Genomic DNA, 20,499 nt, shown 5'->3' on the forward strand with positions numbered 1-20,499 from the left:
ACAACGAACATAACCTCAGCTCATACAAAGCTAAGCTGTGAAGCGACAATCGCCAACAATAATTCTCTTTGAAGTGAGGACGTCTCTACACACACTTCTGAACCAGCTTATGCCAATGTCCGGAACGTCAGTGACACTGCGAAGCGTCGCGTCTCACACTGTCTCGATCCTTGTGGCTAGGCATGTTTGCGACGGACTGATGGTGCGCTTTGCAGCTATTTCCTAAATGATAAAAAATAGATGATCGCATTCCTTTTCAAGGACAATTCCTTGCATCTGTCGCTTTCGCTAGTCACAGCGCACAAAACATTTCATCTCTTTCATCTCTTTCATCATGCAGTTCAACAAAAACGCAACGCATAGGAACAATTTCCGCGCCAGGGACGTATATTCCATATTTCCTGTACGCTGTCACGTCATTTAACGTTAATTGAACGAGCAGAACATGTGACTTTGCTATGTGCGACAGCTGTTCGGTGCTTCGCTTGTTGCTTCAATATAGAGCTTTTTTTTTGTACGCCCTCTACATTTGAAACAGCAGACTCTAAGTCATCGTGAACACACCGGATACCCTTACGCTGCAGGTAAGCTGGTATTTGTGTGAGTCTATCAAGACGAATTTCGCTGCATTTCAATTGGGAATTGGCAAGTAAGTATCGTATAACGTAGCAGCACCATCAACTGCGGCGAACGAATACTTAAAGAAATGCAGAAGAGATAAGAAGGCAATCTATCTCCCAACAAATTATTACGGGCAGTGACATCCCGAAGTAACTCATGCGTGCAAGGGGACATAAGGATGGCAACATTCACAAGCTGCCTTTTGAATTATAAGTGTAGGCACTTCTGTTTTCTAAGCTGACTTCAGCCAGGATTCAATATGCGAATGTTTAACGCTAATTCTAAATGCAATGTTCAACCAGTTGCCGGTGTAACGCTTATAAAAAGTAGAAACGGACGATTAAAGAAATAACTTGCTGAACAATTAGGAAGTGAATATCTCGAAACTCGTGAAATTTATCAGAGCTTGTTTTAATGCATTGAGCCCTGGTTTCGTCCTGTGCCCGAGTATTAATGTGTTTGTAAAAGCTATGAATTTTACGACGGACACACAAATTATTTATCTAATTCGTGTGGCTAAAAGAGTTCTTTATTGCTGAATGCGTAAATAATGAGTTATGGGGAAAATTTATTTTCATATTCGCCTTTGCACAGTAGCACATTTTAGGTACAGCCGCGGCCACGTCTGTGTAGAGCGCGCGAGCAGACGGCCTTGCTCCGCGGGGCGACACCGTGCGGCAGTTGCGGGATCTGACGCACTTTGCCCAGGAGCATGCGCGGCCTAATAGCCATGCAGGTCGGCGCACGCTGCTTTAAACCAGAAATTATGTTGGTAGGCGCACGTGTTTTGCCGGTTGTGCGCATTACCCGAGGGCGCCACCTTACTACGCGCGATGACAAGGGAATTGAGCACGTGAGTGATAGCGTGTGCGATTCCCTCAGGGCACTTGATATGAAAAACTATGTCTTCACCAATCCCAGATAATGTTATCGGCCAATGAAATGAGAACATCGCATACGTGCTGCCTATATTATACATAGAAGTCAAACCTTTTCGCAGAATTTATTCGCAATGGCTCCCCGACTCACAGTGGATGAGCGACGGGCAATTGATATTATGGCAGGCACAATGTCCCGAAGAGCGATAGAGTCGGGTGCGTGTTATCAGCTGAAACGCGTAATCTTTTGGCATAGCGATACCGAGAGCGCCCTGAGGAAGCGTACCTATTCGGTTAAACAACTGCCCGTTTCAACGTTGCCACTCGTGCAATGCAGTTCTGCATGTCTATTAGGCCGCGCATGCTCCTGGGCACAGTGCGTCAGATCCCGCAACTGCCGCACGGTGTCGCCCCGCAGAGCAAGGCCGTCTGCTCGCGCGCTCTACACAGACGTGGCCGCGGCTGTACTGTAACAGCAGTGCACAGGCCAGTGTGCCAGAAAAAACATCGTTAAATTGACAACTTATCTACATAATGTGCCCCACCTCAAGTTAGCCAAGCTGGTACAAGAAAAAAGAAGAAAAAAAAACGCGGTTAAGATACGGTTATAAGATCTTTGGTGTTCTGTCGTCACACCTGTGAGGAACGAACATCGCAGGCGTTACTATATTATTTTGCCCCGTCTTTGGTGTTGAATTTTCTTTCTTTGAGCAGCTACGTTAGCTGGGACACACTTTCTCTATTTTTACTGCAGGGTAACAAACAGTCGCAGTTAATTTTACTCAAAACATCATCATTTCTTGCTCTCCAGGTAACTTGTATGCTCGATACTAATTAATAAATACCATTTCTGCGACTATTCAGTACTTCATTTTACTTTATAGAGGCTTTTCTTAAGCTATATTCAATATTTTGTAATTAAATCAATTTTTGACTGTTTCGTTTTCGGGTTTACTCGTTGAGTGGCCCATTGGTATCGGCCAGCGGAGTTGCGATGCGCATTTGCCGCTGAATGAAAACCGCAATGTGTTTGATGGCCGGAGGAGTTCCGCTTCTTTGAGTAAACGAGCAAATAAGAAAGCGCAAGTGTGCAGCCGTTCTACTGCTGTCGCCGTCGCGCTCTCCTGGTTCCTTCGTCGTCATGCAAATCTCTGTCGTGCTGCAGTAGTTGTCATTCCGTCGTCTTTATACCGTCCTCATCAGGCTGCCGCCTTCGCCACGCTGTCTTGCCTTCTACAGAAGCCAGACAATATTCTACGGCGTCATCATAAAACACCGCTATCGACGTCGGATGTACATTCCAATTGTATTAGCAGCATATTGATCTGATTTCTGCTATCAAAATAAGCTAGTAGCTTACTTTGAAAATCATCTACGATGGCTTCTGCAACAACTTTAGTGCAATTGTCTCGAACTGCCAATGAAATTTCTTCTTCATTTCTTCATTTCTTCCCCAAACAAGCAAAGATTGGAATAACTTACCCGCATTACTTACAAGCATTATTGACACCAAAAACTTTAAAAGCACACTTCAAAGCTTCATGTTATAAATAATTGTTGCGTTTGCTTGTTCTGTATAATAACTGCTTTTATGCCATTGTTTTACATTATTGCTTGTATTTTTATATCGTATGTTCTTTCCTTTCTTTATTTTGTTCCGCCATGTATTTTTGCCACGCTCACAAGTTTCTATTTACCATTCTTGTTTTGTATACGATGTTTTTTGCCATGTTGTTTGCCTTCCCTCCTTATTTTGTGATTGCCTCTGTATTTACTTACTTTGCCCCTCCCCTCTGCAATGTACAACCGTACCTTGAGGGTATGATAAATAAATAAATAAATAAATAAATAAATAAATAAATATTGTTTGCTCTGTATAAACAGCTCGTATAGCTTGGTTGGCCTCCGTCTCATAATCAAAAATATCTAGTTATTATTATGATATCACCGATAGATGCTGAAGAGGCAAACCGCCGCGAGAAAGACGATAAAGTGCCTGGAGTCATGGCACCTGCGAGTGTCCTAAATATTATAGTGTTGTGTTTTACGTGCCACAATCACGCTGTATGAGGCAGGCCGTAGCGGAGACTTCGGATCAACGTCGACGTAGAGGTTCCTTACCATGCACCAAATGCGTGGTACACGGGCGTTCTTGCATTTCGCCCCCATCGAAACGCAGCCGCTGCGACCAGGATTGCATCCAGCGACCTCGTGCTTATCAGCGCAGTGCCATAGCCCTGCTAGGTAGAGGTAGAGGGATCGAATCCAAGTCGTTCACACCAACCCCATCACATCTCATCGCCGCCTAGCGCCACCCGCACCCAGTCAAATAAACTAGGCACTGCAGTTTTTCGGAGGTGAAGTTGCGCTGTTAACCCTGCCTTCATATCTTCAGTTCAGTTACTTACGGACCAAAACAATTTTCTCGACGATGACGTTCGAGACTTCCCTGTCACTGGACGGATTGATGCAGGAGCTCATCTCTCTGTTGTGAGCGCTGCCTTCAGGCCACTCGGAAACCTCCTCGCTCCGGTGTCGGCACGAGTCGTCCGTCGATGGCGGTACTGTCCGTATCGTCGGCATGTGCACGGCATGTGTGTGCATCACCGGCTGCCACACTTCTGTCCTCTTGACCGTGATTGCTGATTGACACCCCGACCTAATTCTCGGACTCGATTTTCGCTGCGCGCGTTCAGCTCTTATTGAATGCTCTGCCGGTACCCTGTCTCTTCAGTTGCTGATTTTCTCCGAAATTTCTAATAAGACCCCGTGCCGCTTCCGTTCTACCGGCTTTATGCGCGTGCCACCAAAGTCATTAGCCTGTATAAAACTGCCGCCTTCCCCGGCTGTTCCTGATGGAGAGTACCTTGTCACTCCTCTGCCCGAGAATCCCCTGCAGCATGACACTGTGTTCTTACTGTTACAGCTAACCGCACTCACGTGCCTATTCTTAACTTCGGATTTGCCAAGCAAATTCTGCTGATAGGTATTTGCCTGGACAGCGTTGATTCTCTAGGTGCCGATCAAGTGGCGTCTTTATCAATTGACGTTTCTTCAGAGCTTATCAGGCCACTTACGCCAGTCTCGGACGCCCACCCAAACATACTATGTACGACTTGTACAGGTGCGACCGCACTAGTGAAAGAGGAGGAGGTGTATTGATCGGTATAAGGAAAACTACCACTTCATTCCTTGTGAACACAAATTCTCACCTCGAAATAATTTGGGTGACGTGCACCGCCCCTTCTTTTAAAATTCTGATAGGTTGCTTCTATCGTGCACCGGAGTCCGATTCTTTTTTTAATAATGCACTACATGGCAGCATCGGCATGGCATCTGAACTATCCAGAGCTTACATAACTTAGTTGGTTATTTCAACTTTCCGCTCATTGATTGGACTACACTGCCATCACCCTGTCACATATCAAGTGACTTCCTTAATCGGACTCGACAATTCAGCCTCCTTCAAACTCTTTCTCAACCCACACGTGGCCCGGACATCCTCAAATCATCCACACGACCACTGCAGGAACGATACGTAATCTAGATTACCTAGATGGATTCGGTGACCATCATTTACTCCAGGTGGATATAAACACTTCCATTTCCCTAACTGGCGTAACTACGAAATGAACTCAGGATAATAACAAAGGCAATTACCGGGCGATTAACACGGAACTCGGATCATTTCTTTTCTTTTTTTTTTTCAATATATTCTTCTGCCGTCTTTTTGAAGCAGATCCGCAGAAGAGAACTGGTTGCTTTTCAAAAAACGCTTTGTATGCATTAGTTGACAAGTAGGTTCCACAGGTAAAAATAAGCAATGGCAAATCAAATACCTCGCTTGCGAAAAAGCTTCAGCGAATGCGGAATCAGAAGAAAACGCCTGTACAATAATGCTAAGCGGTTGGGCAGTTTTTCTTATGGCGCAATTATAAAATATGTCTCAAGGAATACTGCACAGCTTTAAGCGAGGCTAAACAGAACTATTATTAGAAGGAACTACCCGCATGCCTTAAAGACAATCCCACTAAATCTTGGAAACTGTTAAGCCTTACCAGCGAGAGCCATCCCATTTTATTGCACAATGATTACCACTTCCTTGTTACGGATTGTCAATGTCCAACGGCGTTTAATTTTTTTATTTACTTATGTATTCATGAAAAAAATAGTACCAAGATACCTTACGTAGCTGAACTTGATTAGCGATTCATATAAGGGATAGAAATTCAGTTAGAGGGCTTAACAACACTCATGATTCATCTAAAGCTATCTCCATGTGGCGTGGATGGAAATAAAGGTAATAAAGAATGCAGTAACGGTAACCAGAAAAATACTTCTTCATATATTCCGACAGTCGCTTGAAACTGGCGTGATTCTTTCTGACTGGAAGTTGGCGAAAATAATACCAGTATTTAAGCGTGTAAATAAAACTTCATGCCACGATTACCATCCCATATCACTCACATGCATTTGTTGCAAGATTCTTTAATACATTACCCCTTCTCATATTTACGGTCATCTGGAATCTAATAGGTTCTTTCTCAAAAATCAGAACAGTTTCCGAAAGGGCTTTTCATGCGAAACCCAGTTGTTTGAATTTACCAAGGACCTGCATTAAGATAGGAACAATAACTATCAAACTGCCTGTTTCTCGACTACTCGAAGGCGTTTGACCGCGTTGCACAATGTCGACAGATATCCAAACTTTCAGACCTGAAATTAGACTCCCTTACATTATCATGCCTTCCTCAGCAGTATACAACAATTAACAATTTCTTTTCTTCCTTAACGAACGTCTGCCCAGGTGTATCACCAGGTAGCGTACTTGTACCGCTAGTTTTTTTTTCCTATATTCATTGACGATCTGTCGCACAATGTGTCTTGCGTCATTCGATTGTTTCCTGACTACTGCATTATTTATTGCCGAATCAATAACACTGATGACCAGCTGTCGCTCCAAAAAGACTTCGATCTCATTAATAGTTGGTGCCATACATGGCTCATGACACTAAATGTTTCAAAACGTAATGTAATGTAGTTTACTCGTAAACCTGGTACATCTGAGTTCCCTTACGGCGATAATAATTCCAGTCTATACACTACAACGCAATATGGCTACTTGGGCGTATTACTCCTACCGAATCTGTCTTGGTCCAATGATAATAATGCAACCTCAGAGATCGCTTCCAGATCACTAGGGTTCTTGAGACGTAATTTGAAATCTGCACCTTTGAACAGTCGCAAATTATCATATAAAACTCTAGTTCGTCCTCAACTTGAATATACCTGTTCCATTTGGTCTCCTTATCAATTAGGCTCAATTGATTCTTTGGAAATAATCCAGAATAGAGCAAGTCGTATCATTTCTAATAACTACAGTAACCAATCCAGTATATCACGAATTAACACTGAGTAACACTTGAACAATCGTCGCGACATTGGCTTGGCATCATTATTTCAAAAAATTTCATCGCCGCAGCAGGTCTGAAAAAAAAAACCATTTCTCACCTAGCTCACACTACATAATTATTCTAGCTATGTCCGCATTTACGGCTCAACAAATGCAATTTTAACTTTGCGCTTCCATGTGCCATCCATCACTGGAACAATCTCCCGGATCAGATTGCCTCCCAGACTAACTATGATAACTTCCGCCATTTCCTAGCAAATCATTTTACAAATATAAAGGAGTTGATACTATGCCTACTTGTTGACGGTACATTGACATTGTTTGTACCATACATTTGTTTTATATAATTTTATCTTGTTGTACAGTTGCATTATGTGTGTTCGTTATCTTAAACTGTTTTCTCTAAAGTATTACCTGTTACTCTTCTGCTCTGCTTTTGTGCGGTATGTTTTTTGTTTCCCTGTATTTACAACTACAGTGTCTTCTTTTATGTGTTTTCCCAGCAATATGCTTGTGCTTATTGATTTATATAGCGGAGCTCATCGCGATGCATATTTCTCTTTGTGCACTACCCCTCTCCCACAATGTCTCCCACGAGGCCTCTAAAGTATGTTTAAATAAATAAACAAATAAATAAATAAATAGATGAAATGGTTGTGGTGGACCTATCCTCTGCCGGCAAGCTAAAGATTTTCATTGTTTTATTGTCCAACCGAGACATTTTCGACTTCGACAATCACCACCTTAAGTCAGAATCTCGCTCTCGAGTATCGCATTCATGCTGACGATACTGTGAGAGTGGCTTCTCGGGCTAGTTGGCACAAGGTTATACTAAGAGAATGCCTGGAAACTTGAAAGTAGAAAAAAAAAACAGAGGGTCTCCTGTCACTTTGTCTATGTCTGCTTCTCGATATTTTCTACTTTCAAGTTTGCTGGCATTCGCCTAGTATGACGATGCAAAGCCTATTCACCGATGACCATATGCAGTTTGTGCATCAGAACACCTAGTAATTCTAAACCAAACGAACAAGATGGCCATTTTTCTTTCCGGGCCTTGCCCGTTCCGTACGACTTACGTCGCCGTTTGTGACTTGTGTCGAAGACGGAAGAAGCCATTCCACCTCCCCGCTGGTTACGAGCAGCCCCTCGACATCTCATCCGAGTCCTACCATCGTATAGAGGTGTGCGCCATGTCGGTTTCGAACGGCGGCGGCTTGCCGGTCGTTTCTAGTCGGCGGCAGCGGCGTCATCGCCGGGTATTTAATTGGCGGTGGCGCAAAGCCATGTTTCGACGGCGGCGGCGGCGCCTGTGGCGTGACAAGCTAAACCATAAATTTAAAAAGCTGTTTCGCTACAGCCACCTTTGCTAAACTGGTTGAAAATTCGGGGCATTTCGTACTAAGGGATGAGATGACCAATTACAGAGGGGTTGTAGGCTGAGAGAAATGCAAAATGTTCTGTAAACCTTGTTTTTTGGCGCCATATTAAAAAAAAATGAGGCACATATCTCAAGCGCGAATGTTGCGTTTATATATTTCTTGCTCCACGAACGTGCAGAACCTTTCTTGTTTTCTGCGTCGTAGTCGCAATTATTTTCTTTTTTTTTTGCTATGCCTCGGTTATATTTTTCCATTGCGCAAGGATTCAGTGAATTAATCTAGAATTGCAAAACCGGCACCGACGCGCGAGACACTCGATATATTAATCGTACTTCCACTTTTTTCTGAATGAGATTGTGTTTATACAATATTCTTTACGAAAAAAAAAGAAAGAGACCTCTTCTACGCCCACATTCTGCTTGGTTCAGCCCTTTACCAGTCAAATAAGTAGTTGATGTTATAACACAAACATTTCCGATAGGACAGTTTCTGAAATCATTTGTCCTGAATATTAGTCACCATATGTTCGAAGTAACTTTTCTTTTAACGGCCTTTTCCCGGAATAAGAAAGAATTGAAGTACTTTTTTGTGCAGCAGGTCAACAGTTTTCCAGCTGAGGGTATAAAAGAAATTCGCCCGCTTTGTTAGCGCATCAATAGCTAGGTTGGATAAAATAAGTGCAGATTAGTAGGAATGCAGTCATTGCTCATATACACCATTTCCGAAAGAAAGTTTTTAACCAGCAGATCGAAAGTGTTCTATAGTGCAGTAGAGCTGTCGGTGTAAGTTGCATTCGATATTTCATATATATATATATATATATATATATATATATATATATATATATATATATATATATATATATATATATATATATATATATATATATATATATATATATATATATATATATATATATATATATATATATATAAACTGTTACGAAGAGCAGCATTATGCCGCAGAAATTTTTTTTATTTCCAAATTTGCAATACCAAATGGACATTTGAAATTTGTGAAAAAAAAATAACAGACACACAAATTGAATGCTTTCAAATAGTTTTAACATAATGAACCGTGTGACACCACATATTCAAGCTCAAGAAAAGCGCCAGTCAGAGTTGAACATGAAAACGACAAAAAGAAACACAACCACAATCATCACAATGTGTGGAATATTTGACTGTGGTCTGGAATAGTTAGAACTGGCAAATCAACACTCTACGGTCCATGAAAGTAGAGGAAGAAAGTAGATAAAAGGCTGCATTCCGAACACGCCATAAACACATCAGAAACTAACAAACCGGCAACAAAACAATAACTAGAAAAAACAATTTCGTTCAGAGGCAAGATTTGCAAAGGCTGTAGTTGTCATGAATAAACAGGGGTTTATCTACCGTGAGTTGGTGCAAATTCGCTCTTCGAGACCGGAGGACAAGACCAGCCACCGAGAACACTCGCTCGCCCGGTGTTCTCGTGGCTGGGATGCACAGATATTTTTTTTTTAGCCAGACATGAAAGCCATGGTAGCTCGTTCTGAGCCCCTTTCCAAAATTTTAACACGTCGTTCACTTGCGCGCAAGGTTTGCTTAAAAGTGCGTGGCACTCCGCGTTGATTTCACTGGTCCACTGCTGTGGCGCACTAAAATCGCATCGTGCTAAGGACGTCAAAGCGTCGTTAAGGCGCGTGTCACATTCTGTCGGCTTTGCCACGTCGCATTCCTTGATATAGCGACGCACCTGCTTCGCTAGAAACTCAAGTTTGAATGTACCCCTTCCTGTCACATACTCTTCAACAGCTTTTAGATATTGAAATCTTGGATCGAGAAGCGATGCCGTGACCATGAGATCTGTCAGAGGAAACCTGTGTTCTAATCTCTTCAGCACCTCTCTTTTGATTCCTTGAACTGTGCTGCTTCCGGACATGTCTTGCAGTGAGGCGAGAAGCTCGCTTCGAATAACGATAAGCACAATAAACGTGCTCGATTTTTGCTGGGAGAGCAGCTCTACCGCGCATTTAAACTGGCTTAGGAATTGCACAACCTCTTCAATCAGGCACCAGTCTTCGACAACAGGGAACGGGCGCCCTATCCGAGCCAACAACTTCCTGAGCGCAGCCTTATTCGCGACGAGGCTCTTAAACATAGCTAATATGCTATGCCACCTGTTTGGTGTGTCCAGTTTAACTGTGGCTGCCCCTCCCCGTGCTACTGGTGCGGCGTTGTATGCGTGGTCGCTGTTTTGACAGCCTTCATCAACTACAGGATCATTTTCGTGATGTTCAAGCGCTTCGGCTGTGCTAACCAACGATTGCACTGCTGCATTCAGTTCAGAGTCAGCGATCTCCTCCAGGTCAGAGGCCCGGTAGTGCACAGTTTTCACAATGTCACGGCAGTTGAATAGCAAACTGTCGAGTTTCGGGACACTTCCAAATCCTTCCTTGATGACGAAGTTTTGTAGGCCGTGGCCAACACACAGGTGGTGTTCCGTGTGCGCGAGGCTCGCTGCGCGCCTCATGTTCAAGCCGGCGTCAGCGACTGCACACACTTCCTTTCCCACCATGTCGAATTCTTCCAGGCACCTTTGAAACTGATTCATAATGGCAGCGCCTGTATCTCTCTCGGTCATGTGCTTCGTGCTCAGAGTCAATGACACGAGCTCGAAGTTCTCTGAAATAAAAACATCAACCATTATAGTCTGAAACAGCGTGGTACGCCGCTTCCCTCACCAACAAAATACTTTTTCTTGGTGATCTATAGTAAAAAAAAAAGAAGGAAAACATGTGCGCCAGCCATGGCGTCTGTTATCTAGCTATGAAGCACCTGAGGTGCGGCCAGCTTCAATAAAGGGTCAGGGGGTGTAGAGGAAACAAAAAGGGGGAGCGATAGGTAGAGAGGACAGGGATATAGGTATAGTTATAAAACACTGCACAAAGAACGCGACGCCCACCCGCGATTGTCCGAGCACCGAGATAGCACCGCAGGCGGGCGTCCCCTGACTGCATAGCGGCCGCGCGCGCATGTCCGAGATTTCACGGCGCGCGGGCGCAAACACACACACCGTTATACGAGCGCTCGCGCGGGCTCGGCAATACATGAGCGCGAGCGGCGCACACAGAGTCCGCTCGCAGGTGGCGGGCGCCGAAGCACGCACGCGATGCCGTCAATCGGCGCGTGGGGCACACACACACAGCCACGCATCGCACTCACGCACAAAACACTTACAAGCCGCGCGCGCGGCGTGTCCTATCAAGAAAAATAAGCAACGCGCGCGGTGTACTATACTGTAACGGCTGCCCGATCCGCCGTGGATCGAGCGGCCGTTGTTGCACTGTACGGCCGGGGTATACTGTACGACAGCCAGAGTGGGGGCGCCCGGCTGTATGCAATAGTCCGAGGTAGCACGCGCTGAGCGTCCTGTCACTGCGTGCAACCAGCTCCAGAGGAACACAGAATTGAACACACTTCAAGAGTGTTCGCTACACTCGCCCAGTATTAATGCAATCATTTAATGCTTTCGTGATATAATAAATATATTTTTAGACATAGAAGTAGAAACGAAGCTTTCTTCTTTTGCCTTGTCTGAAAGCTCACGACAGTTTAAGGCAAATGAAAACTTCAGAAAAGTACATTGGAAGCACGCGCCGAAATTTAATGCATGGGTTGGGGCACGCGCTTATTGCTATCAGGAGTCCGAAAACAACACGATGAACATACCATCAATATGATGACAAGTGAACGTGGTGTAGGCTCGCCGCCTGCAACTGTCGGTCCATAGATCGTACGTGACGGCACAGAACCTTGACCCCTCAGCCACCATTTTCTTCACCTGTCGGTGCATGGCACGGTACACATCATCCAGTGCTGTCCTCGACAACGTCGTTCGGTCAGGGAGTTCATGGAGCTCTCTGATGACTTCATATTTTATGAAGAAGCCCTACTGAAAAGAAATAGTCACTGTTCGTTCACACTTAAAAGAAAAGCGTATAAACTGCGTTATAGCTGTCACCCACCTGTAATCCTTCGCCATTCACAATGTTAAACGGCAGCAGGTCTCTGGCGATCAAGAGGACCAGGTCTCTTGCGAGCAAGCTCTTTCTTGACGACGTTGTCGTCTTGCGCCTGGGAATCGTCTGGAAAAAATGCTTCACCGTCGCGGCAGCTAGGGCTGCCGCGACGGTGAAGCATTTTTGCAGTCCTGACGACTGCATTTCCTTGCAGTCGTCTTGTAGTTTGTGGGCATCCATCAAGTGTCTTTGCAAGTTCGACGGGCTTACTGTGCTGGCGTAGCGTTTAACCTTGCAGCTGCGGAGGAAAGAGGAAAATATATAAATTCTCACAATGAAATGATAAAGCAGCTACGACCAAATTTAATAGTTTACCTCCGTAATGAACCAAAGGTGCTCTACTCACGATTCGAACGGCTTTGAGTTGTCTTCTTTTGATGATTTGGTCAAGCAGCTCTCGCAGTAGTAGTCACTTCCAACTGTCTTCTGCTTTCCCCCAGTGAGGTACGCCAAATGTCCAAAGTGTCTCCAAACAAAACTTGACTTCACCTTCGAATGCAACGGAATAATTCGAAAACTTCCAACCGGCATCTTAAACACGTCGGGGCTAGACAACTCCATTTCGCTAGTTAAACGTACTCTCGCGCTGATGCGGTCTTCGGACATGTCACCGATTCCAGCCACAGCCGCAGAGCCCACGACCGTCAAGTCGTGATTCCCACGTTCCGAGACTACTCGTTACGCCATGTTGCGTTTTGCAGAAGTTTCGGAATTGCACGTTCCGCTGCCGCGCGGAGAGCGGTGTTGCTTTTCTTTGTTTTGCTTCATTGCTCAGCTCCTTGACACGATTATCTGCCTCAGACAGAGAAAAGAATTGAAAAAGACAAAAGAAAATTTTAAACGCAGGCAGATTTGCGGGGAAAAAATTGGAGGACGCTTAAGCTTCGCCTTCAAGAGTGGAACGCGACAGCGTTCCCGTCGACCCACCAAGGGGTGTAAGACAATGGGCTACGGCGAAGCGACTACGCGCCCCGCATCGGACGTTGTTTTTTATTCATGAAGTGCCTGCTGGGATTTATCGCTCACGGCCAACGCCGCCGACGCCGACAACACCGGCTTTTCTGCGACACGAGCTCCTTAACGCTGTCGCGTTAATAGATTTATCATATTTTGAAGGCACGCCGATCACGCCGAGTGAAAACATCGGCGGCGGCGGCGGTGCGCTGATCAGTTTGCGTCGGCGGCAGCGGCGCAGCGAGGGCAGTCGGCGGCGTCGCGCCGATGCCTCGGCGCACACCTCTACCATCGTATCGGCTTAGACCTTCTCAGCCCCTTTCCCAAATCTACATCGCGGAACAAGGGGGTTGCTGTCGCTGCGAACTACGCCACCGGCTACGCTACAAAAAGCGCTCTTCCGACCAGTTGCGCAGCTCATGTAGTGAACTTCCCCCTAATAATATAATTTTGATGAATGGTGCTCCGCGTCACATACTCATAGACCGTGGCCGTACGTTTTTGTCCAAAGTTATTGACCACATTAGGCATGTCTCCTCTGTGCAGCATAAACTGTATCCACAAGCGAACTACCTCACTGAGCGTTTGCACCAAACCCTTAGAGACATGCTATCGAAATACGCTTCAGCCGACAGCCATGACTGGAACCTTACTCTACCTCACATTTCCTTTGCTTACAACTGCTCCCGTCTCGAAACTGCTAGATATTACCCGTTCTACCTCTTGTATGTCTGAGAGCCGACGCTAGCAACAGACAATGCACTTCCGTCCACCAAAGCTTCAACTAGCGAATATGTTCGTGATGTCATCGCCCCTGCTGTCCATGCTCGCCAAGTGTCTCAAGAGAACTAGAAGCACCGCTACCCCCTCCGTCACCGTGATGTTCATTTTTTGCACAGAAGCGTCGTGCTGTGGTTACCATCTTTAAAGTGAGTTTTTGTGAAAAACTGCTCTCCTGTTACACAGGCCCATATCGATAGCACCACAAAGTGCCCGATGTCACCTATGAAATCATTCTAACGACGACCACTACGTCATCTGCACCCTTACATAATACATAAATGCCTATTAACGTTATTTAGAACTCTGAAACAGCTTTCTATTTACTTTACTGACAGTCTATGTACATTTTCATTCTAGTAACATTTGTTCATGCACTGTCAAAATATGTCTTTCTTACTTTTATGTAAAGAATATTTTAAATACACAGTTAAAAGTCTTCCTTATTACTTTGTATAAAGAAAATTTGTTCATACACCGGTAGAAGGCTTCCTACTAACTTTTGTAGAAAGAATATTTTAAACACAACGTTAAGATACCTTCTTCTAACTTTTGTTTAAATAATAACTTTAATATTCCGTCAAAGGGTTTGTTACTTTTGTGTTAAGAATGTTTTACTGTACAGCACCAAATAATTTTTCTCGGAAGGAAATGAATTCTCAGTACGTCAACAGCTCGTACTATTTGCCGAAAAATGCTTATGATGGGTAGTAACTTGAGAGCTTTCGATAAATTTTTCTAACAGACGTTAATTTCGATACATGGATACTTAGGAATCAATCTCTTCGTTTTAAATTATAGTTTCAATCCAAGTCGTTGGCGAATTGTTGACGGAGTGCTGCTAAAGTATTTAAAGAAATATGTCTGTAAAATGTTATTAACACTAATTTTTTCAATGTTCTGCTGGTGACCTCTGCACACTTCGAAAAAATTAGCTTGCGCTGCACCAGCTTACCGGTGTGACGATAGCGGAGACACTCGGATCGCGGAGACAAGAGCGGATGCAGGCCGCACACCAGTTACACAGCTTTATCCCGGCCTCAGGGCCAGTTAAGTAAAGGCCTATTTACGCTTGAGCCGCACCGCCCGCATGCCGCACGCGAGCGGTCGTACGGCAAACTGCACATTTCGCACACGTGTGCACAAATTTCGGTATATACTGGGCTCGCACATACAGTCTAAACCGAAATATTTGTACCAGTCTGCGAAATCTGCAAATTCTTGCCCGACCACACATGTACGGGAGGCGGGTGGTGTGTCGTGCAGCTGGAGCGTAAATGGGCCCTACATGACATTGTCCACGTCGCCAGGCTAAAGCCGTATAAATCTCCACGCGCCTTAGATATGGGACAGCACCGGGACCGTGCTTTTGCCGCCGGTACCATTGGCAGGTGCTGAAGAGTCGAGCTGCCGCGCAAAGACGATGGAATGTTTGTGCTTTTGGTGCGAGCAAGTGTCACTTAGATAATCGATCATTCATATTAGTAACAGTAGACAATTTAACCCCATTGCATTGTAATTATTTCACGTCACCTTAATTTATAAAAAAATCCATAACAGTTTTTTCACCGCCCGATTAGTGGCCGATTCCTCAGAGTGGATCGCGCCATTTCACTAGGGAACACAAACAAGAGTGCCTATTTTGTCCTATGGCTGCAGTGTAAGTAAAGTCTAAATAGTCTCTTTTCTATGAGTCTTTCCACACGTAACAATGCTCACCAAAAGGATTCTGTTTCCCCTACGGCTAGAAATGCTATATTTTCAGAAGTTTGGTAATGCAGAAGTTCAAGGGGGACGCGCTGATTTGTTGAATTCATGTTTGACATTGAGCCTGTTTCTGTAATAGGCAATCCTGAGCCTCCCAAGTTGCGGGTACATTTCAGGAACTGTGTTGTGCGTATAAAGCGCCGCATGCCTTGGCTGCCAGTTTCTCCTCAGAGGCGTTTCTGCGTGAACGAAACCTGCAAGCGCAGTGTCATAAACCAACGCTTCCATCGCGCGATTAGAATAGCTTCTCCCAAGAAAAAAGGTTAGTGTAACTGTAGTATATTGAAGGGGGGGGAGGGGGGGGCAAGCTTTTTTAAGGAGCTTAAACAACAGTGTAATAAAGTACACGGCTGAGGTCTTTACCGTCGTTACTCTGCCTTATTCACAGAAAATGGACGCACTCCACGCTGCCGCGATAGCGGCACAACTGCTCAAGTGGACACCGCTGGTTATCATCGTGCTCTTTGGAGGCGTACAGACTGCATCCAACAACTACCCCAAGCTTCCACGCAGCCCATATTGGACTCTCCTGGATGTCATACATATGGTGAGAACGTAGCAATACAAAAACTGTGCTTCGCCTATTCAGTCGTTTGACGCCCTTCAAAGTCTAAAGAAGAACCGAAAACTAGACAAACGGTCGATTTCAATGGATGGAATAGCGTCGCTTGTGCTTGTGACTCAGAGTTTTTTTCCAAGTGAAAAGCATTTGCGGAGTATTAACTGACCTGCTGCCGGCATGGCGTAATCTAAACTTACAATATAGATATTAAGCTAAACAAGGACTAAGGTAATGAGGATAAACTACGCATGACAGGATCTGCATATCAAGCATTTTAGGGCATTGTAAAAAGTTTCAGTGGCGTCCTATTTACTGATATGTCAAGGAAAATGATTAATCATCCCAGTCACATGTTGCGTGCCGTGCCACGTGGCACGTTGAGTAATGAATTCTGTTCCAAGCGGTACATGATTACATTGTGGGAGCTGGTCATTTGGGCTTTGTTTTACGTGCAAAGTAATTTGCCCTGTTCTGGTGCCGCAATGAGCTTCCCAACGTTTGAGTACTAGTTATGCACTTGCAGATTGCATTAGCACATTTAACCTTTTCCTTTTGTTTCTAAAAGACAAGCCACATGTGAGCACATGTTGTCATAAGAGGGTCGCGAAAAAGTAGTTCATTCGTTTGCAATGTTCCTAACATCATCTCACAGCAGGAAACCTTCACGTTATGCCCCCTATCAGGCTGACAAGTTACAGGATAATGAGACAGGATAATTTGTGAACGCAGCAAATCAGGTTGGGGTACAAGTGGCAAGCGTCCTGCATTGACGGATAATAGTTAAATCAGACCGTGCAACCACTATTTCGAATAATGCGTGGCTCAGAAGCACGACCATATGCGTGTTGAGCTATATGCGGTGATTTTAGCGTGACACACTTTAGTGACCACACTGTCGATAGTTTAGCGACCACTTTGCTGTCACCGTCACTGGTGGCCTTGGAGTTAAGCAATGCGAAAAGTACTGGAGCTGTGGCTCTTTCTACGTCGGAAAATAAAGTGCACAAAAGAGCACGCAACAATGGTGTGCCCTTGCATTGAAAGGCAGAAACCGTGGCAGAAGAGCAGAAAGTCAGAGAACGTAGAGCTTGGTAAAGCTACGAGGGAGAGATGCATTGAGAGATGAGAAACAAAATTAGGACGTCACTGGCGGCATTCGCGCCTTCCGTTGAGCTGTATGAAAACTGGTAAACAAATGAAGCGAGAAATAGGTGACGGTATTACTGTGCATGCTTCTTGTTGGACGTGTTACCTGCTTGAATGATACGCTGATTTCTACTGACCAAGTCATGTGCTCTTTTTTTACCCTTACCAATAATAAACGTTTCGCAGTATAGAACTGAAGTGAGCGTTAATAGGTGAAAGTGAGAGAATCGTCTGCCGTTAGAGGACTGTGTCGCAGAGCGGTTCGTTATTTCAGTCCGATTATCGTTGCAAGAATAATAATTTTTACTAGAATTACTCGGCGTGGACAAAAAGTGGCACAAAGAAGATATGTCGCCGATGTCCGCGCCTCGCATCTCTCTGTAATTAAGGATCAGTAGCGAAATGCCCAGAGCTGCTGCCTACGGCTAATTATCCGCGTTGGTTTACCCAAACATCGCCTTCTAATAAATTGGGGCCAATTTTTCACGCCGTTTTGACTTCGAATTAAGAAGTACAAAAAAAAAGATATGCAGCCTGCAAAATGTTGCTTATTTGGCCGTTCACGAGAAAGGCCTCCGGGAGAAAGGCCTACTGTAAAGCCTTTCTCCTTTTTCGCCTGGCTACATTGTCATAAAGATGCACCCAGTATAAAATTGTTGCATCCGTTAAAAATTTCAACAATAGATGAAGGACAGGACTGTGAAAGGAATCAGGGAAAGGAAGAGGGAGGAAGGCTCCACACGCACAGTAGCAGACACTTGTTGTCCTTAAGTCTTAATTATTGGACGCGTTTAGTTCAAGCAAGGGCACGTGGCACCCTGTGTCGGTTAAGCTTATTGCTATTTTAGTTGCGGAATATTCAAGACAGGTGAAGTTCTCTTGTGTTTCACGTGTCGCCCGACCCTCAATGGTGAACCGTTTTCAAAAGTGGCGCCGTTCCCTTTCGGACAGGGCCGAACCTGCTATCTCAACCATGGAAGCTACCACTAGTATTAAAACATCCGACGGTCTTTCGAGTCTCCTGTCCCCATAATTTTCTTGCAGGCTTCTTCCTTCCTTTTCCTGTCTACTACAGCGAATACTCTCCACAAGGTATCATCTTATTCGTACCTGTCAGGGGGCAGCGCACGTTATAGTTTCTTGTTGATTTTTTTCAAGTTGCCTATGTATTTATTGGAGTGAGTCGTAGTAAAGTTGCGAGGCGCTTGGTGGGCACATCGTGAATGGAAGGCCCGAACCAATGATCAATAAGCATGACGAGTAAGATGAGTTCAAGACGCTCTAAACTGAATTCGCGATTTGGAAAACTTTTCTTCAAAAAACGTTAACAGCTGGTTATTTGTTTACACTTCTATTTGTTGCACTAGTCTCGTTTTTAACTCTTCTGCCGCCTTAACGACACATTGGTGCGCTCAATAGCAGCCTTGCTTCTTGCTGTGCTAACTTGTGTCACATGCGATTTTATCCCAGAAAAATATTATAAACACGACTTATGTTTCAATTTTATAGAGCGTGCTCAACTTTTTCACAACTCAATAACCTGCCCTTGTAGACGTTTTGTCAAATAAGTTTTTGGGCTGTATTTATTTATTTACTATTGTTTTAGACAAAGTGAAGGCCTTGGATGTCAGAGCTAACAGGACAGACAACGTAACGCCTGACGTAATCCCTGCTACCCGTGCATTCATCGGCAGCATACATTGCAGGTCTAGCATAGTAATTAGGTAGGAAACATGAACAACTATATACAAGGTATAGATGAATCAGTTGTGAAATACAGAACTTCTCGCCATAATAATCTCAATCAGAAAAAGAAGTAAAAAAGTGTGTATTACACCTTTACATCGATTTAATGATTTCAAGTGTCGCACAATTGTAATCATGTTTGGATGTGTATTGATGCAGGTTAGAATGAGGTATGTTAAATGTTTTCTACCATAGCTCGTCTTGCTAAAAGGAATACTGAAATGACCATGCCTGAAATTTTATTACGTGATATTTGGTAGGTACCTTCGATAGCCAATAAAAATATGTCTCAATTGCATCCCCTATGTGTATACCAAGCTGAATGTCATATATATGGTAAAATTTCAGGAGACCGTGCTTCAAGAAAGTTGTTCCATGTGATCGCGGCGTGCAAGATTTTCAATGCAGCGAACCCCTTGTTTTTGCAGATGAATTATTCAATCCAAATTTAGTTTACTTTTAGTCCTTAATTTCAGTAAACAGGAGCTAGGATGGGACTGATTTAACGGGTAATGCAAACGGCGTTGTGACCATACGAGATCAAGGTGCATAATTCTAAGCAATACACCTATAATCCAACAAATATTAGAATCAATCTTGGTTTCCTAACATGTAAATCTAAGGAGTTCACCAAAAATAATAGCAAGTTAAACACCAAAGTATGCTATTGACTATACTATTGACTGCGTTTTAAAGTACTCGTAGGCTGTTACCTGAAACAGTGTGTGTGTGTCGTCAGCATACAGAACTATATCTGGAGTAATTGGCATGATAAGAATATGACTTTCTTATGCGATAATTGTTGATAATTTATATACTTTTATCAGGTGGCCGTGCACCTTCGGCACGCGAGAGTAAATAACAGTTTCCGTGTGGTTTACGTATACTTGGTTCTAGTGAAAATAATTAGTCAAATCCAACCACTGCCTCATTTACGCCACATATTGCGTTTCAGGCCCATTTCCAGCTCTTTCCTATTGTTCGGTGCTTCGTGCCACAGCACAAGCACATGCATAAAAATTATGTGGTTGCACGGGGGGCACGCGGGCACGCACTTGAAAATTCGTAGGGTGCCATCAACTGTAGCAGAAGAGAATTTGTGTGCGCGTAACGTGAAACATACTACATTTTCAACTCAAATATAATGTGCATACATGCGCCAGCCAATTACGTTTGTTCAATTCCGT

General features: G+C 44.2%; 1 protein-coding gene across 1 annotated transcript in view; it reads left to right on the forward strand.

Annotated features, from left to right (window-relative positions):
* Positions 1 to 523: 523 nt before the first annotated feature.
* The window catches only part of LOC142558345 (ATP-binding cassette sub-family C member 2-like), a 144,838-nt gene continuing 124,862 nt past the window's right edge, over positions 524 to 20,499 (forward strand). The window contains exons 1-2 of the mRNA XM_075670490.1: positions 524 to 584; positions 16,247 to 16,405. Coding sequence (XP_075526605.1) covers positions 16,250 to 16,405 — 156 coding nt within the window. The 5' untranslated portion in view covers positions 524 to 584; positions 16,247 to 16,249. The remainder of the gene's footprint in view (positions 585 to 16,246; positions 16,406 to 20,499) is intronic.

The sequence above is a fragment of the Dermacentor variabilis genome, chromosome 9, assembly GCF_050947875.1.
Source record: "Dermacentor variabilis isolate Ectoservices chromosome 9, ASM5094787v1, whole genome shotgun sequence".
Classification (NCBI taxonomy): domain Eukaryota; kingdom Metazoa; phylum Arthropoda; class Arachnida; order Ixodida; family Ixodidae; genus Dermacentor; species Dermacentor variabilis.